Source organism: Lutjanus erythropterus, chromosome 23 (assembly GCF_056507025.1).
Source record: "Lutjanus erythropterus isolate fLutEry1 chromosome 23, fLutEry1.hap2, whole genome shotgun sequence".
NCBI classification, from domain to species: Eukaryota; Metazoa; Chordata; class Actinopteri; order Lutjaniformes; family Lutjanidae; genus Lutjanus; species Lutjanus erythropterus.
In genome coordinates, this window is record NC_139339.1 from 19069750 (window position 1) to 19080763 (window position 11014).

Here is an 11014-nt window from a genome sequence, read left to right on the forward strand (position 1 = left end):
CTCATAAACCTTCATTTCCTTATGTATTGGTTTTATGAGATGTGTGTCCAGGCTGCAGAGGAAAGTCTCAGGGGGATATCAGAGGGGATGGTTCAGTCTCTCTCCTCCCTCCTCTGTCTCACTCTGCTCTCTGTCCGCAGCCAGAAGCATCTGGACTCGGTGCGAGCAGGAATACTTCACTTTGCACATATATTTATGTTTTTGCATTTAAAACTGTGTGGAGATAATAGTGTTTTAGTGCGTAAAAGCTCGGAGGGGTTAAAACTTTTTCTGTGGAAGAGAACTCTGAACTGGAATACTTGGAAATAATTGGGAATTTTGGACCTTTAACGCAAAGGCCAACCTACTTTTTTTCCTGCAAACTGTTAAGAGTAAATCAGAGGGAGATTCGGGATAGTTAATGATGGGAATATCGGAGTGATTTTCCTGTTGGTGGACGGGTTTATTTGCAGGACAGTGTTATTTCAGAGCAGAGCTGAGCAGAGGGCACACGGGAGCTAAATGCGGCTGACTGGAGGCGACCCTGCACCGGGAACCATGAACAGCAGCAGCAGCGGCTCCGGTAACTTTCTGCTGGTGCCCATCCCGGAGTATCCCCTGCTGGACTGTGTCCCCAACAAGACGGTGAAGATCGTGGTGCTGGGGGCCAGCAACGTCGGAAAAACCGGTATTTAATGAAGAGTTGTGGATCCAGGTCACGGGAGAGCAGGAAAAAATGATAGAAATCAACTGAGTGAAGGAAGTTTAATTCAACAGTTACATTATAGACATTAAAATGGAGGGAAAAATGGAGGCTGCGATTTCATTTAAGTGATAACAACAGCTGATTTAAACAGTAATCATGCATGTTTTTAATGTCAGGAATATATTTGTGACGTGTGGCTGATAGAAGTGGGAATATCGAAGAAAACTAGTGGAAATGTTTGGAATGAATTACCAGTTCTGACGGACAGGGGGCGACATTCTGCATCTTACTGTATATTGTCAATTACAAATAAATATTTTATGAATTTGTTAGCTTTTATTTTTTGATGTTCAGTGGTGAAAGAAGTACTCAGATCCTTTACCTTTCTATTTTAATTTTTTTTAAAAATCCTTAATTCCAACTAAAAGTCTTGTATTCACAATTTTACTTGAATGAAAGTACAAAAAAAAAAATCAACAAAATGTAGTGACTTGTATGCAGAATTACACCTTTCAGCGTGTTATGATATTATTTATTATGTTTTCTATTGTTCTTATTTATCCATTTATCTGTAGTTAAATGTCATGGCACTTCGGTGTGGAGCTAATTTTAACTATTTAGTATAGCCTACTTTTGAATAGTTTAATCTGTAAATTAACTATTAGATAAGTAGAAAGAGACAGAAAATGTAAATACACATTTACACTACAACACTGCAGTACTTGAGTAAATGTAATTAGTTATTTTTCACCACTAAATTGTGCAGATATAGTGAAAATGAAACTTTAATATTACCCTGCTCTGTAGAAAGATTTCTGCCTGAGTCACATCAGATAGATTCTCATCTGCTACAGTGGTTGTAATTGTTTTAATGTGACAGAGACCCATCAGTCTGTGTTACAAACTGGAAGTGTAAAGTTAGAAAGTCATAGCCGGGAGGTGGGATTTAATGAAATGTGCAATCAAGTTGCATTATGGGAAAAATGCAGCACTGAAACTCTGGAGTGACCCTCTGATGTGTTTACGAAAGCTCAGTTAGAGTTCCAACAACTTTTTGCAGAATCCAAAACAACAAGAGATGGATGAGGCAATCATTTACCAGTATGAGATGACGCTTGACAGATTGCAACATCAGATTCTGGGTGCTGGTGAATCATTTTCTTGGTTCAGACTTTGGGCTTGTTTGTTTAGCTCATCTCTCTGATACCAAAATCTTCAAAAATGTGTCACAGGAGAGGAAAATTCCAGCAACACATGTTATGAGCAAGTGTTTAAGTGCTATATAGGTCAGTGGGCTGCAGCAGGTTGGTGGGTTTTTCCAAACTTTTTATTTCAAGCACAGAAAGTTTTAGACAACAAGCGGCAACTTTAGATGTAAATTTCAGTTTGGCGTTTTATTCCCTTTGTCATTGCTCTCCTTGCTTAGAAGACTCCATTGCATTGTCATAACCATCATGACACCTATTATGAAGGAGTTTTTATGAATGTTTCTAACCATCCTGACCGTCTGACTATGGATAACTACCTCATACAACCCCACTTAAAATAATCTGAACGATCCCTTCAGACCTAATTTTCTCTGCCTCCCTGATTCAGTTTCCTTGTGTCCTTCCAGCACTGATTGTCAGGTTTCTGACCAAGAGGTTCATTGGGGATTATGAAGCAAACACTGGTGAGTTTCCATCCATCTGTCTGTAATAAGAGAAGAGATTTTTGTCAACGTGGGCAGTAAAAATAAATGCATTTACTGGCTGACTGTGCTTTAGAGAAACCCCACGACTGATCCATTCACTCATTCATCCACCTGTGTCTTTCGCTCTCCACAGGAGCGCTCTACTCCAGAAAGGTCACACTGGATGGGGAGGAAGTGTCACTTCAGATCCAGGATACCCCCTGTGTCGCTCTCCAGGTAACTTACGGAGGCAGAGAGACAGCAGCCATGTTTCCATCCTACAGTTTTCATGTGTATATATGAAGAGATGATCTAGATGGAGGCAGCAATTTTGCATTTTTTGCTTTTAGTCAATCCTCAAGTTGATGCCCATCTATGTTGAAAAGAAAACCAAATTTGGGGGTTAAAAGATCTTGCTAATAAAAGCAACATACTGTGATACCTTAAGTTAGCTAATGTCAGCAAAATGCTAGCTAACTAGCTAGCTAATTTACATAAATTGTTAGCTAACTGGTTACTGCTACATCTAAGAGCAAATGTTTGCAAAATGATAGCTAAATAACTACTTAATTAGATATTAGATGTAATGCTAACTAGCCAGCTAACAACTGATGTAGATTAACAGGTTACTAAGCCAGCATTTTCCAAAAATTAGGTCTTAGATGTAGCACTAGCTAGTTAGCTAGCAATTGATGTAAATTAGCCAGCTAGTTAGCTAGAATTTATCTAACATTAGCTAACTTAAGGTCTGAAAACATTTGGTTTTCTTTTCAACATGGACGAGCCTAGCAGATAGCATATCTAAGTACAGGAAAAAGGAGAGGAGAAAGTTGACTGAGGTTCCACTGGGCACCAAGCTTACTTAAATTAAAAAAGGGCGGAAGTTAGAAATGGTCAGTTGGCATCCAACTTGAAAGAGAAAAGTTAGAAAACAGAGTGGTATTAGCTGTAGCTTGCAAGCTTTTCTGTCAAATTGTTTCCAGACTGTTAAAATTCACACAAGGTTCTTGTTGTTTGATTTTTGGCAGCATGTTTGATGCTGAGTGTGCATTGCTGTATCGTTTTGGCACTGAGTGCTGCTTAAGGGATCATTTAGCAGACAAACACTGAAAGGTGTCTTCCCTAACAAAGTGTGTCACCAGTGTATGTTGTAAGTTAACAACTGCACAAGGAAGTAATCACAGAGGTAGAAGAGCTAACAGTTATCAAACCTCATTGTATTAATATTTTCTGAAAGTACCAATAGTCATCCCAACAACATTGTCACAAAAAGTGATTGATTATCTGACTCTATATGACAAGTTTTGCATTTTCAGTGGGGTTTAAAATATTGTATTTTCATCTTTAAGTTAATTGAGAAACTGGGTTAAAACATTCAAGATGTTTGGTCTTTGTTTAATGTCGTGGCTTAAAGTTTTATCTAACAGTTGAACTAATCAAAGCTCCAAAACTCAGACGTTATAAAAACTGCCACTTTTATCTCGAAGCAATTTCAAGAATGTTTTGAAGTGAGGGGAAGTGATGTTAGGACCATGATGAGTATAATGAGTGCAACGTGCCACACGGCTCAACCCCGCTCCACAACAGCAGTCTGTTTACAGAACCAGGCCTCAGAGCCGCTCATTTCCTACACTGAGGAAGATAACGGAGGGCGAGGAAGTTCCTCCTGGCAGGATGATGGTGGTGGTGCTTCCAGAGATTAGACAGAAATAATTGGTGCGTGGAGTCAGAGAGGTCGTGGAGTTACTGAGCTTCTGGAAGATTGTTAGAAAGAGATTTTTGAAAACTCAAAACAGGTTAGAGTTTTAGATGAACTCTTCTTCAACTCTTGATTACAGAAAATATGTTTTGGTTGGTAATACTGCGGCCAAAATGGGTGTAAGTCTGCAAAACCCTGAGTCTAATTGCTTGTTAACTGACACCAGGGTGGTCTGGTGGGTTGGAACCAGCAGGTGTTTGTCCATAAACAGCCATTTGTCTTGGCAGAGTGCCTTCCCAGTAAAATCACCACCTGCTAACTCACTTTAACCTGCTCTGGATGATGCATGAAAATGGACATTTTGGGAAAGCCAAATGTACGTTTTGCTGATATGGCACCTATGGCAACTGAAAATATTGGAATGAGGTCAGGAACACATTAAACTGAGCAGGATCAGTTTAAGTGTACTCTATATTTACAATATTTTCACCTCTTTACCTTGCCGTTAAACAGCCCTTTTCAACAGGAAACTGCTGTTATCTCAGCCAAATAAACCAACCAAACTCTATAGATGAAAGCAGTAATTTTAGCTCACAGGACATGGGAGTTGCTGGTGTATCACCGCCTCGATCTGTTAGTTTGTTTGTGTAATTGTGTGACTTTATTGAATCCAAACTAACCTTTTAAAACACCAAAGTCAAACATTAACACAAACAAAATAAGAGATTAATGCAACAGTAGAGCAGCAAATCTCTCTCTGAAATTACTGATTTTGCTAATGGAGTTTGGTTTGGTCTGGAGAGAGCAATGTAATGACAGTTTCCCATTAGAAAAGGCTGTCTGACAGCAAAGTAAAGTGGTGAAAATATTCTGAATATAGCATCCACTTAAACGATTTTTCAGGTGGGCCTTTTTTTAAAGGGACAGTTCACTCCAAAACCATTGCTGTTGAGTTTTTCAAATGTATTTTCATGGTGCCTCATAGGACCACCACCACTTATTTTTGATCAAAATTTCTATTTTTAATTTGTATTTTTGAACTGTCCCTGTAAGTAGCTAAAATACTTTTTGCTGCCGACCCCATAGCAGTACATTGCTTAGCTTACATGCTGGTACTCTTCTCTGTTTGGAGAAGTGTCAACCACAATCTACTGTTGGTAATACACTGATTATCAATAAGTAACTGATAAAACCCCACTTCAAATAGTCCGAACTATCCCTTTAACATATGGTGTGGTTGGTGAGGTCAGACCCTGGAATCTCACCGGGAATGCACGAACATCACACCACTTCCTGCTCTGCCACTGAAAGTAATCATGGGTTATTTTAAACCAGTTAGACAAATGATAGCTGTTTTCTGCTGAGTTTCAACTATCAGTCCGTAGCTGCTGCTGCTCTGACTCTGAGGAATGAGGAAATGTTTTTCTCTGAGCCTTGTCTGAATTCAGCACTTGTGAGGGCTACCTTTGATCAGTTTCAGGAAGTCTTCGCTTGATAAGTACTGTAACTATTGGTTGACTAGCAAAAGCAAAAATGTCAAACATTCTCAAGTGTGTGGGTTTTCTGCTATTCTCTGTTTTATGTCATTGTAAGTTGAATGTCTTCAGGCCTTTTTCATTTGAAGATGATAGACAATTACAGAGCTAGAAGAGGTACTCAGATCCTCCTCTACAAGTGAAAGTCTTGAATTCAAAGTGTTACTCAAGTGAAAGTATCTTGTATGTGGGGCACAAAAAGTTCAAAATAAGATCTCATCTTTGAAAAAACTTGGCTGCCTTATATGAGATCAGAAATTTGTTGGTGGCGGGATTAGGGAAGAATGGGATGAGGGCTGTGTGTGGAGGGATGATAGGGGTCGAAGGGAGGGATGAAGGTGTCGAGGAGAGGGATGATGGGGTCTAGGGGAGAGATGAATGAAAGGGGGAGTGAAGGTTAAGGGGAGGGATGAAGGGGTTGAGGGTAGGGATGAAGGGGTGAAGAGGAGGGTTGAGGGGGTAGGGAAGAGGGAGGGATGGGACAAGGGGAGGAACGAATGAGTTGAGGAGAGGGATGAAGGGGTCTAGGGGAGGGATGAAGGAGTCAAGGGCAGGGATGAAGGGGTTGAGGAGAGGGATGAAGGCATCAAGGGGAGGGATGAATGGTTTGAAGAGAAAAATAATGGGTTCTTGGGGGGAGAGGTTGTGAGAACAGAGATGAACAGGAGCGAGTTAGACATCCATATATAAGTATGCACAGGTGATTTGAATAGAGAGGTGTGGGTGCCTAATTAATGAGACGCAGCCCTAAACTTAAACACTATGATATTTTCTGTCTGTGTATTTTTTCAGGATGATGCTGAGGGCCTGTACTGCCAGGAGCAGATCAACAGGTCAGACTTTTTACTTAAAGCGATAGTTCGCCCCAAAATGATGTGATGTGAGGATGGGATGATCTCCAGGTCACAAAACACTCCTGGAGCTTCAGTGGAAAACAGAGTTGCAGCCAAATCCAGTACAGTTGAAGTGAATGGTGACCAGTTTCAAGTGTGTGCATGTGGATCAGGTCTGAGAGGCTACAGTTGACATTTAGGCTAAAATTGGGTCAAATTTTAATGTCGCAGCTTACGGACACTTGGATTACACCACACGAGCATTATGGAGACATTTTGTGTTTTTTTGTGTGTTCTTTTTTTACATTTTAAAACTGGTCACTGTTCACGTCAGTTGTACTGGATTTGGCTGCAACGCCGTTTTCCACTGAAGCTCCAGGAGTGTTTTGTGAACAGGAGATCTTCACCCATCCTCACATCAGCACAGGGGTGAGTAGATATTCAGTGAAATTTCATTTTTGTGTGAAATATCGCTTTAAATATGAATTCAACTAATAAAGTGATACCCTGTAATAACTGTGTAATAACTGCACTTCCAGGTCGATCTACTGGGCAGATGGTTACGTGCTGGTCTTCTCCATCACAGACCACAACAGCTACCGCACAATCCAGCCGCTGTACCAACACGTCAGACGCATACACCCCTCTGGAAATATACCTGTGATACTGGTCAGTGTGTTTGTGTCATCAAAAGACCTGCAAAAAAAAATCCAGTTTATTCAACATGTCTTTTAAATTTTTAATATCGAGTTACTTCAGCGTTTAGCAGTGCCAAGGTCTTTCCATCCTGTTTAGAACTGACAATAACAGCTACCTACTAACCCTAATCCCCATAATCTAATCTATTCTGTAATCTGTAATCTGCTGCAGGTTGGCAACAAGAGCGACCTGCTCAGAGCCCGACAAGTGCCCGCAGACGAGGGCGAGACGTTAGCAGCTTCACTAGGTGGGGCATCCTCCTCTCTCCTTCTTCTTCTATGTTCACCATGTTATTTCTGTGATTTCTGGTCTTCTTTTTGCATATATTGTTATGCGTCTTTTTGTCTCCACCCTTTCTAATCGTATTTAAATTAGTCACACATACACTTGGCCAAAATGTAGTTGTGTATCTGACACAACTGTGCTAGAGTGGTGACCAATAACAGTCAAACTTGATCAGTGCAAGCAGCACACCAGACACTTTGTTCTTGCTGTTGCCCATTTGTGGGGATAAGCCATGTTGCTCAATGTAATTTAAGTAAAGGTGCAGACGAACTCAGATGCAGATTAGCCCACCATCGCATCACTGCTGTTCACCATCTCTCACTCGTTCACCCTTTCACATTAAAAAGCTGGAAGATGTTTTGTTTTTGTGCACAAACTCGATCGGTGACCTGCAAATGCACCACACACAGCAGGCAGAATTTTTCCCCACGACAACCAGTTTGTAAATGCAGCAGGCAGATGCTGATTCGAGCTCTGAATGCACCGTCTAATTAAAACCGGCGTGGAGGAAATAAAGAGATCCTACCTCACACGCGCACAGTATATATCTGTCTCCCTCTAAACTATATCCTGCCTGCTGCCTAATGAATGAGGAATGCTGAGTGCTGTCTGAGAGATAAGAAAACTGCCTCTGCTCACAGGAGGCGTTTACTTCGAGGCCTCAGCCAGAGAGAACCACGAGGGAGTGCACGCTGCCTTTCTACATCTCTGTCAGGAGGTAGGACTTTCTTTGTTTTTGTTGTTAATTTATTGATTTGTTGAAGATCTTTTCCACTCAAAAGATTGCGTTTCATATGTTTATGTTGTTGAAAATGTCTTACCTCGACTATACTAACTTGAACTGGTGCAAAATCTGTCACTCAAGAGGTGTTTTCACATTCCTCTACTGAAGGGCAAGGCCAGGTCCGAAATTTCTCAATGAGGGAGAAAGTGTGCATGTGCTTCTAGGCCCTTTTCAGTTTTTTCTTTTTACTTTTTATGTGGGAAAACTAAAGTTTCCCTTGAAATGGCAAGTGGAGTGCTTACTTCTTGGCAGCTAGGGAGGGAGGGTCGCAGATATTGATTTACAATGGTGGTGTGCATTGCATCACACTGGACTCTAGTGATTGGTTAGAGAAAGTCAAGTACCTCCTTACCATGGGAAATCAGTTTTTCACTTTTCATAAGGGAAAACCATATCAAACAAAATATTAATCATAGCACACATACTTAACAACATGTCTGGAGGAGAACTTTAGGAATGACTTCCAGCTGTTTCTGTCTGCAGAAACTTTTTTTTTCTCAGGGAGAAAGATATCAGGATGCACTTTGAATCCGCCAAACTTTCAGGGATTTTCACTTCCTGTGGGAACTCTGATCACAGAGCATTTCCCAATGATGCTCAGAGTCACCATAAAAAATGCACAAATACCACATGTTTGCCTTTTGTACAGAGAGAGGTATACTAGCCTACATTGGTCTGTTCTGTATATTTGCTTTTCTGGTGGAGTAATAAGAGTTTTTTGCCCAGAGGCTCATTACAGTTGGATTTGTTTAGACTGTCTGTTTCCTTTTCTGGTGGTCAAGAGAGGAAACCTTATTATAACCATTTTATCATGAAGCATCAAACTCTCAGATAATTAATGCCTGACTCTGCGGTTCCCACCAGCTCTATTGACCATTTTAGCTTATTTTAGCTGACTGTAAATTCGTCACTGGTTATAATAATGAATTCATTATTCTAAATGTAGCTACTCAACAAAAAAACAGCAGACAAGTTACAAACTAGCAGGTGAACTTCATAATGGATCATTTAGCAGATAAAGTCACAGCTATTTCCCTCAGGAGTTGGTAGAGACCAAAAATAGCACAAAAGTATGGAAGCCCGTTTCTGCCAAGAGTATGAAAAAAGATCATATGAGTCATTAGATCATCATGAGAAATATTATATAATAAATAATAAAAATAATGACTTAGCGTCTCAAATTAATGTGTTAGTATAGCAAAATAATTACCTTGTTTTGCCAAATTTACCCGTAAGACATAGTGATGAGGAATAATAATGTATTGGTGACTTAGTATGGCAAATTAAAGAGAAAACTTCTGACTTAGTTACTAAATTATTATTTTGAGATGCTAAAACATTATTTTGACAAAGTTTAGAATGACTTACAGGATCTTTTTCCCCATTAAATTTAGAGAAACTGGTTTCCTTAAAAAGCAGAGTATAAAATTGAGTTCTATTCATCAGGTGGGCAGGAAATAACTAAAAATGAATGAAAAATGTTTGCTAACATCCTCAATATATAATTAAATGCAGCTTTAAAATTTACTTTAAACGCATATATTAAATATAATATTAAATTATATAAAGAAGGAATTATAACAATATAGTGGAGAGAAGCTGAATTGGTAGAATGTTATTCACATTAGGCTTGCTCACCGAATTTAAAATGAACAAATTAAAATAAATAAATTCAAGTGCTGCTGGCACCTACTAATAAAACATGACATTCTTTGATGGCCAGCTAACGTTTGTGAAAAAGCTGACAAAACTTATGCTAGCTAGCCAACTTTTAAGCCTATTTAGCCTACAAATTATGGCTCTCCAGAGAAGCTGTAATTTTTCCTTCTTTGAGAAAAACTCTGTGGTCGAATCTGTCTCAAAAAGGCAGCTACTTTAAAAGTTAAAGCTCCTTAAGCATAACTTTAAACTGTAAATTGAATGTTTCTTAATTTTAAACTAGTTTTAATGTTTGATACAACCTAATTTACAGTTAAAACATGAATTGGGTTTAAAAATGAATCTGTGTCTGGTTTTGTTTTCAGCGAGTCACTGTGTTCTCTGTGTTCCAGGTGATCCGAGCGTTGGGAGGAGGGAACGGGGAGAAAAGAAGAGGAGGCCTCCACCTGGCGAGACCGAAATCTCCCAACATGCAGGAGCTGAAGAGGAGGTTCAGGCAGGTCCTGTCCTCTAAAGTCAAGTCGTCCACAACGCTCTGATCTCTGCAGGATGGACAGACGGACACGTGGCAAATGTGAGAGCTTTCAGAGGAAATAAAAAGTCCTTCTTTGATGGGAGGCTGGTGAATATGCCTCATGATGGTTGACTTGTGACTGTTAAGTTTGGGAATTCAAGCCGTTCGTGTCATGGAAAGGCACGATCTGTCGCGATCAAAGCATTTGGATAAAGACAACGGATGAATGGAGCTTTCTGGCAGTTCAGCTCTTCTCTGTTTTTATGGATGAGGCTCATGATTGTCAACATGACCTCTTCCCAGGCTCAAGCACAAAAGTGATGCTGCTCTAAGTGAACATGTCAAAGACTGATAAACAAACACAAACTTGGCTGTAAACCTTCAGACAACTCGTGTCTCAGTTTTCTTGAGGCTGACAAATGTCTCTCAAAGGAATTTAACATGCCAAATTATTAAAGAACTGACAAACAATTTCACGGGAAAAAAAAATGTTGTTTCTACCTGTTACAGTTTCCTCTTTGATTTCTTCGTTGTCTTTGCAAATGAAGCTCAAAAGACTCTTTTTCATTTGGTTCAAGGCCATTAATCCATGTGAAAGAGATGCCAGATTTCAACTTTGCTGGAACCAAATAAATGAAGTGTGAGTCTC

The 11014-nt window shown here is 39.8% G+C and overlaps 1 protein-coding gene across 1 annotated transcript; it reads left to right on the plus strand.

The window, feature by feature from the left end:
* Positions 1–85: 85 nt before the first annotated feature.
* rasl11a (RAS-like, family 11, member A) lies at positions 86–11014 on the plus strand. Its single transcript, XM_084712558.1, has 8 exons — positions 86–667; positions 2301–2357; positions 2512–2594; positions 6384–6424; positions 6964–7093; positions 7295–7370; positions 8050–8126; positions 10244–11014. The coding sequence occupies exons 1-8, from the start codon at positions 502–504 to the stop codon at positions 10388–10390; spliced, it is 777 nt and encodes a 258-aa protein (XP_084568684.1). The 5' UTR covers positions 86–501; the 3' UTR covers positions 10391–11014.